Genomic DNA, 20,932 nt, shown 5'->3' with positions numbered 1-20,932 from the left:
CACGAGCCTGGCCATGGCACCTGCGGACGCCGCACAGGCAAGCCTTAGCCAGACCTCCACCTAGGTACCTCTACCAGGCCCGCCAAGCGGCGAGCCTTGATCACGCGCTTCTTCAGCGCCGCGCATCTGCAATTGCAAATGCAAATGCCGCCTACAACCAGGGCGCCCAGGTTTCAGGGGAAGGGAAGCTGCGATCTCGGGAGGCATCAACGGCGCGTTCAGGAGGCGTATCCCGCATGACATGATATGGGCTCGTTTGTTGAGTCTCATGAGTACCTACAGAACTCGCAAAAGCTGCAGGCTGCAGGAGGTTGCGTTGCTTGATGGAGGTCCACTGAGACTGCACGCAAGACTGTGGTAGCTGGAGGGAGATACATCTCTTGCCTGCAGCTCTTGCGTCTGCCCTGCTTTGCTGTGTAGGCGTCGGGCTCCGATATTATGCTCTGGCAGGGTCTGTTCTAGGATCTCTAAGTCACCTGCAAGTACCTACCTGGCTCATATCGCTCTATTGAGTCGGGTGGGCGTTGATGGATGTCGGGCCGTCTGGGGGAGCAGAGGCCAGGAAGAAACGTAGCTGGATGAGCCGCAACCGGAGATTGATCGTTGGTACTAACATGTCGAGTCAGTACTCGGGCCTGATGGTGGGAACCTTCCACATGCTAGCGCATCTACATTGGATGATCTCAAGATGGGCCGGACGTAGAGAACAACATCAGCAGCGGCAACGAGAAGAAGATATACTAGGTAGAAGGAGCCGGCTGACTATGATATACTTCTGGTGCTTAGTTCTTTAGCTCATTAAGAAGATAAAGATATATCCATGTCTAGGATAAACAGTGTATTCTTGTCTCCCTCCGAAGTATATAAAAATCTCCAACTACAACCCTGGCTTCGTATTCGTATATAGAACAAAGCTGGGTAATACTTGTAGTGAGGATTGTTCCTAGGCCGTTAGCACCGATGCTTAGTGCAGGTGTGTAATGAACATTCCTTAGGGCGGAGCTCAGAGTCTGGTTATCTACGGTGTCTATCCACATACTTCTTGTAACCCAGAGCGCATACAACAGAGGCTCGCCTGTATTGACAGCTATTTATCCTCTAGAAGATCTGGCGAGACTACCGACACGTAGATCTATCTTATTTCGCAGCAGAGAGTGCACTCCCCTTACTTGAGAAGTGGTCACAGTCTGTATAGTAGTCTCGCATATGGGCGAACCGCGACCTCGAACAAGGAAAAGCAATCCTGGCTTGGACGAAACGCAATTGCGGGCAAATCATTCGCATCCGGTGGTTGATTTGGAGGACAATTGGTAAATGGAGATGAGGACGCTACGAATACTTGGCCTAATAAAGAGAGTCTGCACAGTGTCCAAGATATTGGAGTCGTATAGCTCCAAGACATACGCGCAGCCATAGTTGGAGAAATCTCATCCAGAGGGCACGCGACAACGGCGCCCTGCAAGGTCTGCGGGGATTCGAACTGGGATTGTTGCTGGGCCTCAAGATTCGTTCCCGATATCGGTGTCCCTGAAGATATTCAAAATTTCAGAGAGGACGTATCTCAGTAATGGCGCAATTGGTGCAGCGGGACCAATGGGACACAGGTGGTTTGACAAGCGAACGGCGATAGAACCTCTCACTTCGATCTCTACCAATTGGAGGAGAAGATTGGGAGGTGTCTGATCGCTGGATCCCGCCCCTGCTTATCGTAAACAAGGGTATTGTGCCTGATCAGGAGACAAAGAGTCGAGTTTCTCCGCGGTGGATGAGGCGACGATAAGAGGACCAGAAAGGAAGGTAGGAAGCTGACCCTTGAAGAAGAGAGGTTCTCCATTCAGCATTTCTCGGCGCGATAGCGTATGCAGTCCCGCAGCGGTCGAAGGTAACAAAGGGCCTGAGGACCGTCTGGGGTACAACTGTGGAGAGAGCGACTCCAACCGCAAACCAACCCCGATCTCGATGCGGGGACGTAGCGATTCGCGAGGTTGAGTTGTGAGATTGAGCTCAGATGACCGTGCGATGCTATCATGCACGTAATCGGGCCCTGGCGGTTGCCTTCAGGCCACGGCAATGGTCAAGGGGGCTAGTCTGACGTGGATTCTGCTGAGTCTTATCTCGACGACCGCCGCTGGCAAATGAAGGTGTCGAGTTGGTCTGGTTATCTCGATAATGATCACGTCTTCGAAACCGATAGTCGGCGGAGATAGGTGCAGCGTTCGCAGTCGCTGATTACGCTGTATCTTTCTTTCTTTCTCTGCGACTGCGATAGATTAGCGTTGCATCTCTGACCAGCAGCAGTACAAAACCCGGATGGTTCCCATTGGGTTGTAAACAGAGGACTTGAGGTTTGAGGCGAAAAGCCTTTCGTCCCTTATCAGACTCCTGCGGGGGTGGAAGCCTTGAACCCATATAAGATCGCTTGAGAACAACGTTCTCGTCCAGGCTCAGATGGATGCCCTTCATCGATCCGCTTTTTTAATCATCTCCTCGGGTGAACTGCAGACAGCAGACTCCGCTGTGATTTATACAAGGAAAGTGCTCACGCATACGCTACTCTATCTCCACGGCCTTCGATACCCCAAATTCTCTCTCAGCATACTGGTCGAGATGCCGGAAATCATTCACGGCATCGTAAGATGATGTCGGCCTCCGCCCTAACCGTCGCGACGAGGCCCATCCTCCGAGTCCGCCTTAGGCTCTTGGAGCTCAGTTTTAGAGCTCACATCTCGGTCCCCTTGGTGCGTCTTCCCTTCATAATTACTTATTGCAGTCTGCTGCAGATCCCTGCGGCCTGCTCCGAGATCTGGGGCAGGGATGTGCCGTATTCGATATATTCCCGGCTACCGAGCTTTTTTCCCCATATCCGCCGCAGCCGCGAAAAATTATCCCTGCACCAAGACCGAAAATTCTCCTGGGCGCGGCATCCAATCTGCAAGGCGTTTTGGTTCAGCAAATAGTGTGGGGAGGAATCTACATCGAAATTGATCATGCGAGGAAATATGGCTGTGACTGTTACTCCGTGACGGTGCGGCATTTGATCTTGAGATGAAGACGACGCTGATGAGGCCCTGCTGTCGATTGCTTCTTCCCCATGTCAGCTCAAAGGTCAGCAGAGCACTTGGTCCAAGTGACGGCAAAGCCCGTGTCAGATCCACTTTATCCGCATCCCGGGGAAGATGGCCCAGCCCATCATGTCGTGGGATTAATCATCCCAGGTGATGGATAGTTAACTTGAGGGACATTGCCGCTTGCGGGGTATGCGCCAAGGGGCGGTCGATGGTCGAGTGGCCTACGGTCATTCCACATCGGGCGGACTTTCTCGAGGGTGGTGGCCGGTTGTCTCGCTTGCGGGCGGCGCGGTGAGGCGGGAGAATCCTTTCGAGTCAGGATCCGGGAATAAGCTGCTGTCTTATGGTGGGACAGCTTTGCCTCGCAGCAGGAGGGATATACTCCGGGCAGGCCAGGCTGAGCGGGGTTTTAGGCACGCGCACGACTGCTTTTCCGAGCGTTTTCAGTCTCGAAACTCGAGGAGCAAGATCAGCGTCGATACTGCAGAGTGATGTCGACTGAGGAAAGATGAAATCAACCGAAATCCTGGTACCTGGATCAGGAGATATGCGGTACCATGTGTGGCGTTGAGCGGTAGGGACGTCATCGTCAAGGGACAAAAAGACGATCGACTGATACTGCTTCATCTTATTTGCAGCAGCAGTGTCCGCGAGTTGGAGTTGGACGATCGCGACCGCCACCTCATCCACTCTGGGACTTCTGTCGAATGCGCGGATTCTATCCGTTCGCCACCCGGAAAATCACCCTAGCATGACTCAGAGCCTGACGCGTCCCTTCATCAATGTCATTCATTGTCGTTCTGCATTTTATTATTGTTGATACTTGGGGGACAGGGCCTCAAAACGGACAGCTGCATTGTTCGCCGTCTTTCGCTGCGCGTTGACCAAGGGGAATTACGCCGAGAAGTTCCCTATCAGCTTATCGGAGCCGTAGTGGAAACCGTCATTGCAGCCGCGTGGGATAAGGTACAGCAACCGACAGGCCCGACGAATGAACGGGTGTGTTTCTGTCGGTGGACCCTCACGGTTGTCTATTCTGCGGGGCCGTCAAGTTCCCAGTGTCTTCGATGTTGGAGACGAGAGTGGGTTTATCGAATTGTTCTTCGGAGGCTAACTTGTCCTGGATTGCAATGCTTCACTCGCGGCTCGCCACCAGGTTTTGGCTCATCAGGATAATATCAACAGCTCCTTTAGCAGGGTCAGCACGGACAGTCTCCGACTCAGGTGCCTAGGTCCCTCTCGCATCTCAGTGGCTCGTCGGATGGGCCTAACGGCTTCCTGGTCAACCTTGCTTGACCTTGGCAATCTCATTCGCGCTCGCTCATTCGACCCATCTGGTTGCCACAGCAGGGGCCGTCAGCTTGGGGAAGTATGGGATTGGGGAGGCTCTTCTTACGCGGTCCTGAATCATCACCGGCTCAGTTTCCTTCTCGAGTAGGAGGGTGAGATCACCTTCACGGACTTTCGAGCGATCGCCTCGTGCGACCGGAGGGAAGAAGCCGATTCAACGATCTGAGTTTCGAGAGCACCGACAACAAGAAGAAAAGAACAGAGGAGGCTGGAACAAGGCCGGGATGCTGAAGTTGAGGTCATCAGTCCACTCCAAGCTGACAAGGGGCCCCGCGATCCACCGCGGCCTGTCGTCTTGATCCTGAGATGCGGATGGAGTTGGAGTGTCAAGGTGCTGGAATCTGGAAACGGACTGACAGAACCAGCGATACCGCCCTCCGTTACCGCCTCGTACGAGTTTCGGGTAAGATAGGAACCGACATCACTTCTCCATCCCCAAAACCAATCTTTAGCAAGCCTCCTTGTGTCTTTCTAACACAAAGAGACGTTGCTGAAACCATGGTTCGGCAATAATGAGACTCAAAGTTCAGCGATCACCCCGTCTGCGCGAGTCCGTTGTGGTCGTCGACTCACCCATGGCCGGCTCAGCCCGATCTCAAGACTCTGAATGCCGGAGGCTTCGGGCATCAAACCTCCTGTTCATCTCGGCATCACTCCGGACCAGCCAGACTGCCCGATGTCGTCCGCCCCGCTGCGAGGCCTCTAAGCCATGTGGGCTCATGGACGTCCTATATCGGGAGGGAGCTTAACTCCGAAACACTGTCATCGGCTTGCCTAGCTCTATCTTGTTGTCGACCTCCGATATGCTCGTTCTCCAAGTTTCACCCATATTGCCGGCTTGTCTAGACCTCAAACGGCGCACCCTCTCCCAAGGGAATGCGTGCACTAACATGGCCGGAGCCAATGGCAGCCAGCACGGCAGAATTGCGGCTAATTGGACCAAGCATTGACGGCTCAAGCACACGAGTCAATAGGCAGGTGTCAGTGCGCTAACCTGAATCTCCGTAGTCTATAGACGGCATGAACAGAGCTTGGTTTGGATCTGGTCGCACTAAAGGCAGTGATTTGCTTTTGCGCAGTGCAGTGCCATTGGTGGACTTATCCCCCTTGAATCCCCGCTAGCAGGGGTCGGGTCAACGCTGATGGTACTTTGTCGGGTACTTTGGTCTCGGCCTGCAGCAGACGATGCTCGTATACAGCCGTCGTAGCACAAACTTGCGGAGTAATGATCCGGGCTCAACTATCATTTGACTATATGCAGCAGTAATTGGAGACGCCGGCAAAGGTATATTAAGCTCGAATAAAAGTGGGATCGAACTCTACTGCGTTGCTCCAGTCCTCCCCGCCCATGAAACCTTGCGCCTCCCCGGCTGCCACTGCTGTATCGGTATTACAATTACTCTCTCTTCTACTGCCTGTAAAGCGTTCATCGCTCTGAAGTCTTCAAAAAGTACGGCGAACATACTCTGTAGAGATGCTTGTTTAATTTATTAAGGACAGAGTTAAGCGTCTAATGCAGCGTCTAGCTCCAGGCCGGCGCGGCACTGACGAATTTCGTCTTCTTACGGCGGGAAAGCAAAAAAAAAAAGACCGTCTGGACAAGAGAAGAACCCGGAGGGCATGCAGCCAGCTGCTAGTAGTGACATGGGTCGTTTCCATTATTTTGGTTATTACCTGAATCCATAATTCATCTGTTTATCATATGAATGTGATCCTCTCTTTGGCTGGTCAACCACTGCATCATCCATCCTCCAACTACTTGCCAAATTCCCTTCATCCCCGTACAGTAGTATAGACTACCCCTCTCTTCTTGCCCCCTCTCTCCGTTCACGAATCGCGATCAATTGATTCAAATACATCGCTATCCCAATGCGCTCCGTCTGTATCGGCCGGAGCCTTTTTCGCGGTCCCAGCACGAAGTCATAGCTCGAGCTCGAACCTGCCCCCACCAACGAAGAATAAAAAGAAAAGCGCAACCCTTAAGGGCCACTGTCGAGAATAACTCGAGATACATATACGAAAAAAATAATCTTATCACCGATTGATTGCGAGCGAAGCCGGGGTGCATCCTTGCTTCCAAGCCATTCGGTCAGGATTAATCATCGTGATCTCAGACCCGATCCTAGCTTCCGCGCCTGCTGCACCTTCTTCGCTTCTTCCCTGCACCTCTTCGCAACGCTTGGAGCCCGGCCTTCTGGTCGTCAACGGCGGGTAAGCTGAATTTCTTCCTCTCCAGACCCTGCCAGGCTGACTGTCCTCCGCGAAAGGGCCAATTACTGCGCTTCCATTCCCCCTCCATTCCTTCGATCTTACTCTTTCTCGTCGCTCTTATCTACGTCTCTCCCCTTCCCTCTCGTATCTATCTCACTTCCTTTCCTGGTCTCTTTCCTTATCTATTCTTTTCTTCTTCCTCGTGGCCTTCCAATTAGAGGAGCCCACGAGATTACCAACCCACGATCATGTCTGGGTTGACTCTCGGGGGTGGTTCTGGCCGTGTGCGACCGACACAAGCCGCTGCCGCCGGTTTTCCCACCTCGCATGATTTCGCCGACTTCGATCGCTCGTCCTCCGCCCGCAATCACAACCTGCCTTCTCACCACTTCCCTGCGCCCTCGCAGCTGTCTGACGACTTTTCGCTCGAGTCGCCTTCTGACTCGACTCAAGTTAACGACAATCTGCTCCAGGACTCTTTGTTTCCCGAATGGAAGGAAAATGCCCCTAGAGGGTTCGACAGCCCTGATGAGATGCAGAAGAGGGACCCATTAGCGACTCAAATATGGAAGCTTTATTCTAGGACGAAAGCTCAATTGCCCAACCAGGAGCGTATGGAGAATTTGACCTGGAGAATGATGGCTCTTAGTTTGAGGCGCCAGGAGAGAGAACGCGCCCAGCAGCAGGCCCGGTACGTCATCGTTCCCGATCTGGTGTTTCTTTTCTTTTTCTTCTGCTAACCTTCTATAGTCTCTCCAGTAAAAATAGTCCTATTCCTGGTATGAGTGGCATTGCTCAGCTCCGTCTGTCCGATCGTTCCCTCAACACGCCCACCACGGCTGCCGATACGCTTTCAGATCCAATGAACCTCGACGATTTCATCATCCCTTTCTCTCCTTCTGACCATCCATCTCCCACGACCACAAAAGCCTCCGAAGCCACCACTGCCGGTATCCCTATCAAGGCCCGCAGGGACCAAGCGGCCTCCGAAGCCACTCCCGTACCTGCATCGTTCCCCCACCCGGCACAAGATCAGCGGAGGGAGAGTGAGTTTGGTTACGTGCCTCGCAGGGTTCGCAAGACAAGCATCGACGAGCGCCAGTTTTTCAACCTGCAGATTCCGTCCCGCAAGCGGCCGGCTGAGGCCTCGCCTCGCGTACCACCCGTGTCCACCAGCATGTTGGCTCATGATCCGGAATTCTCACATGCTGTGCCGGAGTATGCCTTGGACACTTCGTCTGGAATGGCTATTCATAACCACATGAACGCTCAGCAACTGGCTAATGCTCATAACCAGACATCTCCGGGCATGACGTTTGCGTTGGATACTTTCAACCTCGGCGATGATCCCATTCTTCCGTCTGCAGGCCCTTACCAGCAGCAATTTACCTTCTCCCCCAGCGAGTCGCCAATGACCAGCGGCAACCCTTTTGCCAACCTTTACGCTCAAACTCCGATTGCCTCTTCCCTCAACTCAACCGACTTCTTCTCTCCCCCGCCTTCTGGCTACCAGTCGACTGCGTCGACCCCTCAGCCCGCGTATGACGGTGAACACTCCAAGTATTTCGACATGCCTGTGGACACGCGCTCGCAACGTAGGGTTATCCCCACCTATGTCACTCAGCGGTCAAACCTGTCTGCCTCCCTGCAGCCCCGATTTATGTACAACCAGGGTGGCTCGTCCCAAGATCTCTCGCAGCAGAATGCCCACATGAGCGCCCAGTCTTCCTCCATGCAGTCTCCTGGCTTTTCCATTCCCCAGCATGTCGACCCGACCCAGGTGTTGAATCCCAATGATTTCAATGGCAATCACGCCGCTATGTTCAGTTTTGGCGCCGATTCCGACAACGAAGACGACGACGGAGCCCAATTTTCGAACCGCGGATTGGCAATGCCAGCCGAATTTGGCGATGAAACTATTGGTGATATGAATGGCAATATGGCCTGGGATGCGTCATATCCTGGCTCCTTCCAGTCGCTACCTGCTTTTGCTGCTCAGCACCGGAAGCACGTTACCATCGGATCCTCAGATATGATGGACACCCCTAGCGAGTGGAACCAGGGCGGAAGCCTAGGTAGGACCCACGGGTCGGCTGCGTCCGTCAGCGAGGTGCGCAATCGGGATCAGGATCCGCGCCGCCAAAAGATTGCCCGTACTTCGTCCACTCCAAACACAGCTCAGCTGCTACGCCAGAGCATGGCTTCCGGCCCATCCTCTCACACCTCTCCCAACACCCCGCCTGAATCTGGTTTGAACAGCGCTGCTCCATCTCGGCCCGCCAGTCCAGGTGGCACAAAACCAGGCGAGCAGAATGGTCCCACCACCTGCACGAACTGCTTCACGCAAACAACACCGCTCTGGCGGCGTAACCCGGAAGGTCAGCCACTGTGTAACGCGTGCGGCTTATTCCTCAAACTGCATGGCGTGGTGCGTCCATTGTCACTCAAGACGGATGTGATTAAAAAGCGCAACCGGAACAGCGCCAACAGCCTTGCGGTGGGTTCTTCGCGGGTATCCAAGAAATCTGCCCGTAAGAACTCGGTTCAGCAGACTCCAACTGTGCCGACCTCTAGCCGGGCTCAGAGCAACACAGCGTCCGAGTCCCCTCCAGCAATGCCGGGTAGCTCCGGTCGAGGCTCTGGTGTTGTTCCCATTGCGGCTGCTCCGCCGAAATCCAGCCCGGCAGCGACTACATCTCCGGGTGCAACCAGCAGTCGTGGAGCGGTTCAGGTCGCACCGAAACGTCAGCGCAGGCTGGAAAAGGCCTCTGACATTGATATGGCTGAAAGCCCGACTAGTACCACCTCGTCCGGTGGGCGGTCCAAGGTTGTCCCGCTGGCACCGGCCATGCCTCCAGCGGCCGTCAACCCTGCCAACCACAGTATCGCTGCTGGTCAGGGCGCGAGCCAAGAATGGGAGTGGTTGACAATGAGTTTGTAGACTTTCTGCCTTCAACTCGCATGTTAATTTTCGTATTTGCGATGATATTTTATACGACATAGACCTGATGGCTACACTGAGCTGGGATCTCACTAGAGCAGGCGTTTGGTGATTGCGCGAGACTGACGGTCAAAAAATGGCTTCACGACGCTGATTTAATGGTTACGAGTGATGCACTTTCGGTTCGGTTTTGTCTATGGTCTACAGTCTCGGTCTTCGGGTCTTTTTACGTCTAATCTGGGCTGACGATTCGAGATATGTAAGTTTGTGAGAATCGTCATGCCTATGTTTGTGCTTGACTTGTGATTTTTGCTTGATATCACCGCGTCTGTCCGGTACCTGGCCTTGGTTTGTTCTGTTTTGTGTTTTTCTGTTTCTCATGTTTATTATTGCATTCGAGGTCAGGCCGGGCAGAAGTGCGCATCTCTTTGCTTTAGTCTAATAGATTATGATTGCTACGTATGATTTTCTCCCTTCTCCATTGCCTTCGTACTCCGTACATCGAGTAAAATGCCTTTGTAGGACTTCAATAGATCGGTGGAGCGGCCGAGGCTTGACACGTGACTCACGTGACTGATATAAAATTTCCGGCGTCTCGATTTGAAGAAATCATCGACATCAAAGCAACACGGCAGTTCACGTCTAATTGAACCATAGCCTTCACAGCTGTTGACTTGGTGTCCTTACTGTCAACCCCGTCATTTCTATCGAATTGTCCAACGCGTAACCAAGCCAACCACCACAGCCAAAATGGGCAACAGCGCCAAGAGAAAGAAGGAAAAGGCTAAGGACTTTGTCGTACGTCTTCTCTTCCTATACACAATGACACAGGCTAACACGAAGCGCAGAAACCAAAGTTGAAGGTCGGCAAGGCCAAGGCCAAGCCTGACAACTTTACCGATACGAGCTTCAAGTCCAAAGGTGTGCTTGCCTGCCTCTCGAGAGGGTGGCTGTGGGCTTGGACGGGCTGGATAGCTAGCTAGCTTGCGGTGCAGGCATGAGCATGAAAGATCGGATTGAATATCTACTCTACCGTCTAGCCAGCCTCAGTCCAGTCCAGTCTAAACACCCCCTCACCCCTATCAAAAGCACCTAAAGCTGACTTCTTCAGCAATAACCCTAACCCAACAATCCCTCACCCTCTCGGCCCCCAGCACCTCATCCCAGTTCACCCACCACCTGTCCCTGCTCACTTCAAAATCCGACTCCCAGCGCCGCGACTCCCTCGCCCACCTCACAACAACCCTAACCTCCCAACCCTCCCACCTCCCTCCCCCCCAACCCCTAAGCCTCATGCTCCCCTCCCTCCTCCCACTAATCCTCGACTCGAACGCCGCCGTGCGCGCAAACCTCCTCAAGCTCTTCCGCGCCTTGCCTCAAGCCGACGTCGCCGACCACGTCGCCACCCTGATGCCGTATATCCGCGCGGGCATGACGCATCTTGCGGCCGAGGTACGGGTTAGTTCCGTGGAGGTGCTCGGGTGGTTGGTTAGTGTTGTGGGGGAAGAGGTGGCGGGCGTTGCGGGCGGGTGGGTCAAGACGCTGAACTGTTTCCTGAGTGTGCTGGGTTGGCATGTCGCGGCGAAGAGCAAGTGGACGAGTCTGGCGACGACGGGGTCCTCGGGGTCTGTGACGCCGGCGCCGAAATCGACTTCTTCTTCTTCGGCGTCGGGCGCGGGGAAAGCGACCTACGGTAAAGCTGGCGCGAAGGGACGGCCGCAGGTGCGGTTCTTGAGCGTGCTGGCGGAGTTCCTGGATGCGGGGATCGGCTCTGCACCTGCCTCTGCACACTCGCGCTCCTCCAGCGCGATGGACATGGATACCTCCGACTCTGAGCACGAAAACGCATACACGTCTACGTTCCCCATCACGACATTCCCCTCTCATCTGATACCCAGCTCAATCGCGTCGCCGTATCTGACGCTGAACCTGTTCGGGGCACCGCGCGACGAGGAAGGCGAGATGTACGAGACGCGCGAGGACCGGTGGCGGGTTTTCGTCTCCCGCGGGTTCCTGGGCGCTGTTGAGAGGGGTCTTGAGGTTGCGAGGGGCGAGGGGGGAGAGGTTGGACGGGCTTCTGCGCTTGTTGGTAAGGTGCTTCGGAATGCGAGGGGGGAGTTGGAGGGGGATGGGAGTGAGGATGAGTTCTAGGATATGGTTGAGTTGGTTTCATATGTGCGGGAGATGAATGGGTGGTCAAAAGTATAGAAGCCTCATTGGGTCTTCAAGGCGTTATATGGTCGCTTGTGTCTGAGCAGACATGTCTGTACATAGATAATATCAAAACAAAACGGATATTTACGGTTGGTTGTTTCTACGGCTCTCAAAGCGGAAGAAACAGGGTATCGAAGTTCCTGTGACTGCCCTTGGTAGAAGCAAGATCATCGAAGCTGGACACTTGGGATGGACTCCGGCGAGGAGATCTTGCTCTAATATGATATCAAGCTTGGCATATGCTATGTTCTACTACTCTATAACATCTCATATATACCTGCCTCAAGCCAGCAGACACATATATCCATCGAATAGATATCTTCAATAAACCGCAAACCCCTTCTCCTTCCCCACCCCACCATGCCCCTGCACAAGCCCAGGTCCACGCCCCTCCCTCTCTCCCATTCCCACTCCCCCCTCTTCAACCCCCTCAATCTCCCCAGCATCATAAACCTCATCCGCCAGCACGGCCCTATCAACAAGCGCCTCAGGCACCGGAAACGCATACGACAGCGCAACATACACCAAGCTCGTCCCCACAAAGCCAAGCAACCATCCAAACTGATACGGATGAACTCCCACGCCAACATCGATACCAGCGTTAACACTATTCGCCAGCCCCGGCAAACTAGGAACCACGCCAACGAGAAAACTCACAACAGCGCGCCAGTTCACGAGCCACTTGTTGAATCGGTAGATGTTCGTCTCGGGCTGGTACAGCGCAACGGTATCGTACTTTTGGCTCTTGATTAACCAGTAGTCCCAAAGCATGATTGCCGCAATGGGGCCGAGGAAAATCGCATACGCGGACATGAAGTTCAGGAAGTTGTTCGCGCTCTCTAGGATCTTCCATGGCACAAGGGCCCAGGATATCACGCCGCAGATGATCTGGCCGCGTTGTAGATCAATGAAGCTGGGCAAAAGAGCCATTAGGTCGTTTGCGGCGGAGATTGAGTTCGCGCTGATGTTCACGCCCAAACTCGCTAGGGCGAAGGAGAAGGCGCCGAAGAAGCGCGCCGCGCGCGAGTTCCAGTGGCTGATCAGCTCGATGGGGTCCCAGGGTATAGACGCGGTGTTGTAGCGCGACCATCCGGCTGACGACGCAGCGATCCCAATGAAGGAGATGAAGGTGAAGATTATAGGGAGGAGCGGGATGTACAGGAGCTGCCATTTGGCGGAGACGCGCGAGTAGCGGGAGAAGTCGCTCTGTGCGCACGCACATTAGCACCGACGGTATCCATGCTGAGTAGGGCTGGAGAGGTCCGTACCTGGTTAACACTCAACGTCGCATAATTCCCCAACACACTCGTCATACTCGCCAGCCAAACCCACGAGTACTGACTTCCCGAGACGGAAGGCCGCTGCTCAAATAGCGCACCGCTCCCCTCCGCCACAAACGCCCAGACCAGAATGGCAACCCACGCAGCCGGGACAATGATGCTCTTTGCCACAAAAAGCCAGCGCACTTTATTCGGGTGGATGCACAGGAAGGGAAACTGCACGAGCCAGAAAACAAGGTACGCGATCATCGTGTTGGTCTCGATGCCCTGGTTTTCAGGGATCGTATTCTCCATCGTAAGGAAACTCGGCCAGATCGCGCCTATCATTGCCTTGACTGCATTGGCGCCATTGACGTTTTGAATCGCGAACCAGAAGATCGCGAGGATGACGCGCGAGATGATTGCGATGTAGGAGCCCCAGAAGCCCCAGCTTGCGCGGGCGATCACGGGGAAGGGGATGTGGTAGATTGAGCCGACGGCGCCGTTGGCCGCGATCACGAAGGAGATGATGAAGAAGGAGAGGGCGACGATGCCGAGGGATTCGCGCCATGAGAGGCCGACGGCGATGATGGATGAGGCGAATTGCCAGGTTGCGGCGTTGAAGGCGTCGGAGATCCAGTATGCTGTTTGTCCGCATTCATGGTCAGTACTTGAGGAGTTGAGGGAGTATAAGGTGGAGTGGATGGTGGGTACAGATGAAACTGAGCGGACCCCAGAGGCGGCCGGCGCGGGGAACGGGGTCGAGATCGAGATTCGTCCAGCGGGCGTTGCCCGAGGCGAATGCGGACTGGGACTGCGAGACGCGGAGGTGAGGCCGGTGGAGGCGCAGCTTGGGGACCCTCATCTTGAAGCTGGGATGTAGTAGGCAGTTATTCAATCGCAGCTGAAGGCATCTTGGGAAGAGGCGATAATATGTATGTCATCGTGAGAAGATAAGCAGAGATAAGCGCAGATAGCAGCTCCAGACACGATAACCCAAGGCTGCGGCCATTGGACGCCTTATCTCTTATCCTGGAGCAAAGGAATGTCCTGCTATAACGGTCTATCATATACGTGACAGTGCTGTTATACAGGACCTCTTGGTCGCTAATCTCTACCAATCTTCGCACCCTCGTCAAGCCACCTCTTGTCCAGACCACGCCCAGCCTCGACAGTACCCAGTCCAGCCCTTGCGGAGTCCTCCGCTAATTCTCCCCCGGAAGCCTCACATCCTCCCACCCCCGTCCATCCCCAACGCCAGGCAAGCTCCCCTTCCGTCGAATTCCTCTCCACTGATCCATATCAAACCACCCAATCTGCTGCAGGCCCCCAAATCCTCCGATCCAGTAGACCTGAGTCACAACCATCTTGGCCCAGAAGCTCGAATGCGGGGACCCCGGCCTTCCAGGCAGCCAAACACTCGAGTCAGGATGAGCAGCAGTATAACACTCCTTCAACGCCTTCTCCGTCTCCGCCGGCACCGGCGTCGCAAAGGGCTCAATGTATCCGAACAGCGTAACCCGCGGCAGACCCGCCGGGCTGAGCGGGAAGCCCGGGAAAACAGGCGTGGTCTGGTTGAGGTGGTCCCACCAGTCGATGGACAGCGAGATGTTGGATCCGGCGGCGGTGTTGCGGAAGGTTGTTGCCACGTGCAGGGCCAGAAAGGTTGGGTTGCCGTCTCCGCCGTTGCCGGACTCGGCGGGGAGTGCCTCGTCGCAGTCGGCGAAGTACTCTTTCAAACTGACCGAGTGGCCGGCGACGGTGTCGGGCGTGCGGCTGTATGGTGGTAAGTGGTCGGGGAAAATTGTAGAGGCCACGCCGGATGTAGAGAGGGCGAGAAGGCGGCGGGCCATTAGAGTTGAGGTCCACCACGAGGGTGGGAGCAGTCCCTCTTCTTCAGAGTCAGACTCCACGAGGATGGTATCATCGGCCGGGGCATTTAGCGAGTCCTGGGATTCAGCCAGCAGGACCTGAGCCGGCTCCTCGCTGCTTAAACCAGACAAGGGACTCGCCAGTATGCCTTGGGACAGGGACCCCAGCAAGTAGAGCCCGTAGGCCAGCTTCGCGACCGGAGCCATGTGTTAAACACGAAGACCACACGAACGAACAGCACAGGAGGTCCTGAAGAACAGAAGCTCTAGACAGCAAATGCCAGATAGTAGTATTCGCGACTCTTATTGTCTACGAGGAAAGGGAAGAAGGATAAAGGAAGTGAGGGGAACCGAAGGAGTCAAGGGACAAGGACCCAGGGAATTCCCCTCTCTAGCGCCGTTAACCGTAATGGCCTGATTGATCTTATCTGATTGCGCTAGTCTTGGAACAGCTAGCCTACTCTGTCGGCATCATGTGATGACTGATGCTGCTTTATGTAATCAGTTCCACCTACCTCGCTGCCTGTATGCCTGATCAGGCACCAACATCGGCCTCACCACCGCCACCTATCGGCATGGATCACCTATCTGAGCAACTTTCGTCTGATCTTCTGATGAAAGGGCTGGACGAAACCTTCCGATGTGGGTTCGTCATCCCAAAATTCACAGTCAGGCTATTCCACCAATACCGAGTAATCCTTGGGGAAGCTAGCGCTGCGCAGTGAGTCATAGCCTCACACGAGTTGGTTCACTTTCATTTCTCACGTTACCACGGTTGGAACTTGGAAGTGGGGATGGAAGCATCACCTGAGCGAGAGGCTCTTGCACGGACTCTTTGATCTCAGACCGTCTCGGACGGTTTAGGCGTGCAGCACGCTCAGCTGAGCAGCTGCGCTGTGCCTGGAGTTTTTGATCCTTGGAGATTGGCCCTTTGGCCCAAAGTTTAGCAACTCGTCCAAGCGCCGGGAGCCTTGTCCAGCACGTAGCTATGTTAAGTAGACGGGGAGAAAGAAATCTCTGCTTACTGTAAGATGTAAATGATGGTCAGAGTATGAACCTGTTGAACTATGGACATTTAGTTCTTCGTGTAGGATTAAGACACAAAAATACAAAAGCAAATCAAAAGCAAACCCCGTCAGACTCCGAGGGACCCCAGTAACTCCTCTGACTGCGATGCAACTAGCCCTTACTCCGTCGATGATGCAGGTGAGAATCAGATACACCGCCGGTGAGAGATACTCCGAAGTAAGATCAGCTGCAGACGCGTGAATCAATCCATTCCATTCCCTCCCAAGCACTCCGGTTCGTATGATAGAGCAGATCAAGCAAGTAGGTGACATCAAAGAAATGGCAAGGAACGCAATGGTCCACTCCAACGTACATCATACACCAGCAAGCTGGACCAGGCTCGCCGCATATAGGTCAATGTCAATATAGACTCCCATCGCCCATCGCCAAAGCCCAACAACGGTAGTAGGGTATATACAATGAGTAGAAAAAAGACGCGCTTTTTCTCGTTGCAAATAGGACCTCGAAACAAGTTCAAAGGAACTTTTCCGACCCTGATCTCTTCCTTTGCGCCGTTGAAGATGTTCAGAAAGAGCAACTCGATCGACGAGTTGAAGCCGGTACAAAATAGAAATTATGCAATAGCAGCGTTTGATGATAGCAACTTTTCTTTGTTACAGCAAAGAAACAGGCCATGAGGTAAGGAAATGAGAGTCTTCATGACAGTACCTCGGTCCGTCAGTAGTCGACGCGCAAGCTGGGGTGGAGCGCAATCTTTCTTGCTTCACTACCACAGCAAGCACGCTTCATTCCAGCTGGACCGGACAAAGGAGCGCCGAGGCCAAGGGCGCTTAGCGACGGAAGGGAGGAAGGAGTGTTCGAAGGCTGCGACATACGGAGCAGCTCAGCCAGATTACCATCCGGAAGTACTGTTCCCTCAGCAGAATTGTCGGTGCGGATCAGACTACGCACATGATGCTGTAGCTGCAGGTCATCAGACCCGGTGCGACCACGCTTGCGGGTGTGTCGGCGTTGCCCTTGACCAGCAGACTTCTGGCCTGATAGTTGACACAGGCTGTGAGCGGCTTCGTGAGTTGAAGTCATGTCCAGCGGAGTTCCCATTGGAAAGCTAGACATATCCGGGACTCGGCTGGAGCCCAAATAAGTCTCCGGTGAATTTGATCCGCTGAAGGTAATCTCATCGATTGGGGAGGCCATCGGCATGTGCTTCCGGCTTCCCTTGAATGAGTTGCCTGTGCATCGGAGGGTGGCCTGCATCGCTAGGCTAGGCAAAGTAGGCACGGAACCCGTAGACGCGCTAGAAAAGGAGGAGCGTGATGACTGAGAGGACAGGGTTGAAACATCCGAAACCATCGACTCTGGTGACGATGCAGAAGACGTCGAACGAGCGAGTGATGAACGACGCATGAAGGTAGGAAACCCTTCCAGAGCGCTGTTAGCCTTTGAGCACAGCGATGGGCGCTGGTCATACATTGACCGCGCCGTGCACATGCTCTGAGACATGGCAGCGCACATTTGACGTCGGTACGAGGGGCGGCAGCCAGCACTCGCAGCAGGAGTGGAAGCATTGCTCGTTTGGGGAGTCAACTGGGGCGTTGGCAACAGAGGGAGTCGGGGGAGCGTTGGTAGGGATGGAACAGTGCTGTCCGGTCGGTTGAGTTCCGGAATCTGAGAGATGGAAGGAAGCGAGGTGGGCTCGGCAGAGACCGAATGGTAGATCGGTGGCTGCGCACAAGCGCTGCGAGGCGACGGGGAGTTTGATGCAAAGCCACCGTCGAATCCTCCCATGCTCATAGGAGTCAAAGGCTCATTGTCTATTTCATCCAACTCGGGTGTGAGTCTGGGAATGACAGTTCGCCATGACTGCCCATCGATAGAGAACATGTTACCCGCGCCCGGGGTGTACTTCAGAACGATATCCGTCCAGCGTTGGAAGGTAGCTTCGGTAATGTGAAGCTTCCAGTCAACAGCTTCCAGGAACATCAGCTCGTTCTGGTTGATTTCTAGCGTGTTGAGACCAGAGATCTTGCTCCAGGCACGAGCGGAGTAGTTCCGGTCCTGAAGATATTTCGACGCGAGGATCAAAGCCGCTAAGAACATACGGCGGCCACACTGCATGGCCCGGCAAACTGGCTTCGTCCGCGACTGATCCTGCGCCTGTTCTGGGCTAGGCACGTGCGACTTGATCTTGATCAAGTAGTAGAGGGCTACCTGCAACGTGCTGTAGCTCGTCCGCGACCGACGAAGCGTTTCTTGGATAAAGGTGCGAAGAGGCAAAACACCCTTGCATCCTGTAGCTGAATCGCTCCGCAGCGAAACCGCGGATAAAGGCCAAATAGTTTCGACGATCATTGACGCAGTGTCTTGTGTAAGGTTTAGCACATGTTCCTGTAACAAATTCTCATCTCACTCACCGACAAGATTGTCGACAAAGTTGACCTTCCGCTCGGACTGCCGTAGAAGACAGGGCGGAGGGCGCGCGCCTGATGCGCCGGAAGACTGCAAGCCACTGTTGGTACGTCGGGGATGCTTACGCAACTCCGGCGGGACAGCGACATCGGCAGCTGTCGAGGCAGTACCCCTGAAACAACCTCGCACACCGCCGGCGGCACCTAATCTCCCCTCGGCATGGTATTCACCTTCGCTCTCCCAGATCACATCAACAGAGCTTGTGGATGACGACGAGATGGAGCTTTGGCTGGACACCGCATCTAAGGAGAAAACCGAGGAGGAGGAGGAGGATGCCGACGATGAGATCGACGAGGCATACGGGTGCGCATATGGCGCCTTGTATTGTATGCTTTGGTTTGAGTTTCTCAAACCTAACACGTCAATCCCGTTCATATCCGATGTTATATAGTCTCACGACTCAATACCTCAATAGTATGATCGTTTGGCGTAGTATCAACAGTCGAGTATGAAAGCGACGTGGCGACGTTATTGTAACCGTGAGTTTGTCAAAAATACCGTTGTGCAAGTAACCGTAAACGAGAAGCGATAAGACAAGGAACCGTCTTGAGTTCGCAGGCGACGGCGAGCCTAAGAGCGATAATACTCCAGTTTGTAGTGAAGTATCAAGGTGAAGAGGTTAGGGAGTTGGATGTGTCGTCACCCAACGATGTAGAGGCGAGTTAGGGAGGTAGGTATAGGTCGAAGTAGGAGAACGTGGCAAGGAGCGGAAGAGTCACCGTCTAGTGTTCCGATCACGTATTGTAGAGTCCAAGAAGATCAGGCCGGATATCGTGAGGTAGCAAAGAGGCACGTCGATAGAGCTAACGTGACTCTTCTCTTTCAAGACAGAAGTTGTATGCGATATGACTCAGTAAGAGACAGCAACCATGTCAGAGGAGCCTCGGTGATCTTTGGGAATGGATTCGACAATAGAGGTGACCGGAACAACAGACGAAACAGCAGGGTACATTTTGGAAGGCGAAATGTGATGTTATAGAGGGCCGATAGAACGGCGGACCGGAGGCAAGCAGGCAGGTACGGCGCGCTTGTCCAGGCAGTCAGCTGTTGTATCGGGAGGCAAACACGAGATCAAACGACGAGGGAAAGAGTCGTTATGAGGCTGATGAGAGAGAGAGGGCTAGTCAGCAAGCGCTTCTCTAAATTTATGGATCCTTTGCCGCCTGGTTATGACTCCGACTTGAAAGGCGAACGGGCAGAAACCAAGGGTCCGCTGTCTGGTGACTATATGGGGGAGAGGGCGGCGGAGTCCAAGCCAAATGACTAACGTTGGGCCCAGTAAAACCGATAAGAAGACGATGTCGGGTCAGGCAGTGACAGGAGAAGCAGTAGGGGGTGGCACTGAGGAAAGGCACAATAAGGGACGAGGAATTACTTTGCAAGAGTCACTCACCGTGGCCAGTGGCGAGAGTGGCGGAACTGAGGAAGAGAGCGGATGCAGGGACCACCGAAGGCAAAAAACGAGCAACAGAAAGAGCAAGGCAGAGCAAGAGCACTAAACAGACGCCAGTAGAATAACCATCGAGAATATAATTAGAAAAAGAGGATATCAACAGAGGAAGAAGATAGAGATAGATATTAGATAGGGAGTTGAAGGGCAGAAGAGTCACCCTGGGGGGGGAAAGAGAAGAGGGAGAGGATCGGGAGAGGCCAGTCAGGTCGAGGTCGGGACAGCAGACGGGAGCGGATGGCGATGACTCTTTCGTGCTCTCCCTCCGGCGATAGCAGCACAACACAGCCTTGGACTCTATATTTGTTCTTCTTAATATTGTTCCCACCCTTCCAGAGTATGCTAGCACACTCTGTTATTCCTTTTCTCTACTGCTGGATTACTGCTCACCAGCCACGGCGCTTTTCATCGTTTTGACTTTTCACGCAGGTTTTAGAAAATGACTAACAGATTCATTACTGCTGCAGTCCAGGCCCGGAGTCTTTCTCGCGATCGTTGACAGCCACAATAATAGTACGGAGTACTTTACTGCGATAGTACTTTGTAGCTAACGATAGATTTACTATGTTGGAGTCGAGTCTTGATCCATAGGCTGGATCGCACTACCCCAAACGTCATAGTATAGAGTTGGATCATAACCCTGTCCAACTGTCCAACGCAACTCTGGGGTCAACTGGAGTCCACTTGAACTTCAATCATGAATCAGACTAGCAACGTAGCGCGATATCGGTTAGGTGGCTGCTGGCATGAACAAGATGTGCAGTTCCCAAGAGAGTAATGTGACTCCATCCGGGCGCCCGCCATTCGACGAAAGCAACGACGGCATGAACACCATGACGACCTGAAAGCAGCGGGCCAGTTGGAATGATCATTGGAGGCTGCTGCTCTGTGATGCGGAGGTTGACAGTGACGGCCCAAAGAAAATTCAGACGGTCAGCCAACCACCACCGCTGCATTTCCAGCCACCTACCATACGTAGTAACGCCACCCCTGGATATCCTGGTTAACCACACGCAACACCAAGGCCAACAAGGCAGCACCAGGCAGATGGTTCTGTAGTGCGGTCTGAA

General features: G+C 53.9%; 5 protein-coding genes across 5 annotated transcripts; 2 read left to right on the top strand and 3 right to left on the bottom strand.

Moving 5' to 3' along the window:
- Window positions 1-6,877: 6,877 nt before the first annotated feature.
- DSM5745_07827 (Nitrogen regulatory protein areA) lies at window positions 6,878-9,570 on the top strand (the record flags this gene model as incomplete). Its single annotated transcript, XM_026749843.1, has 2 exons — window positions 6,878-7,320; window positions 7,380-9,570. The coding sequence occupies 2 exons, from the start codon at window positions 6,878-6,880 to the stop codon at window positions 9,568-9,570; spliced, it is 2,634 nt and encodes an 877-aa protein (XP_026601875.1).
- A 750-nt stretch (window positions 9,571-10,320) lies between these two features.
- Window positions 10,321-11,721, top strand: DSM5745_07826 (IPI1/TEX10 family protein; the record flags this gene model as incomplete). Its single annotated transcript, XM_026749842.1, has 3 exons — window positions 10,321-10,368; window positions 10,419-10,491; window positions 10,682-11,721. The coding sequence occupies 3 exons, from the start codon at window positions 10,321-10,323 to the stop codon at window positions 11,719-11,721; spliced, it is 1,161 nt and encodes a 386-aa protein (XP_026601874.1).
- Window positions 11,722-12,105: 384 nt separating this feature from the next.
- DSM5745_07825 (nucleobase cation symporter-1 family protein) lies at window positions 12,106-13,908 on the bottom strand (the record flags this gene model as incomplete). The annotated part of the gene is made up of 3 exons (XM_026749841.1): window positions 12,106-12,990; window positions 13,053-13,687; window positions 13,758-13,908. The coding sequence occupies 3 exons, from the start codon at window positions 13,906-13,908 to the stop codon at window positions 12,106-12,108; spliced, it is 1,671 nt and encodes a 556-aa protein (XP_026601873.1).
- A 340-nt stretch (window positions 13,909-14,248) lies between these two features.
- DSM5745_07824 (uncharacterized protein) lies at window positions 14,249-15,121 on the bottom strand (the record flags this gene model as incomplete). The annotated part of the gene is made up of 1 exon (XM_026749840.1): window positions 14,249-15,121. The coding sequence occupies one exon, from the start codon at window positions 15,119-15,121 to the stop codon at window positions 14,249-14,251; it is 873 nt and encodes a 290-aa protein (XP_026601872.1).
- A 1,539-nt stretch (window positions 15,122-16,660) lies between these two features.
- DSM5745_07823 (putative G1/S-specific cyclin Pcl5) lies at window positions 16,661-18,787 on the bottom strand (the record flags this gene model as incomplete). Its single annotated transcript, XM_026749839.1, has 2 exons — window positions 16,661-18,306; window positions 18,358-18,787. 2 exons carry the CDS (start codon window positions 18,785-18,787, stop codon window positions 16,661-16,663), a joined length of 2,076 nt encoding a protein of 691 aa, XP_026601871.1.
- Between the last annotated feature and the right edge of the window lie 2,145 nt (window positions 18,788-20,932).

This window comes from Aspergillus mulundensis (genome assembly GCF_003369625.1).
Source record: "Aspergillus mulundensis strain DSM 5745 chromosome Unknown scaffold_8, whole genome shotgun sequence".
Classification (NCBI taxonomy): Eukaryota; Fungi; Ascomycota; class Eurotiomycetes; order Eurotiales; family Aspergillaceae; genus Aspergillus; species Aspergillus mulundensis.
The sequence above is the reverse complement of the archived record's forward strand: the minus strand, read 5'-3'. Positions and strand labels throughout refer to the sequence as shown.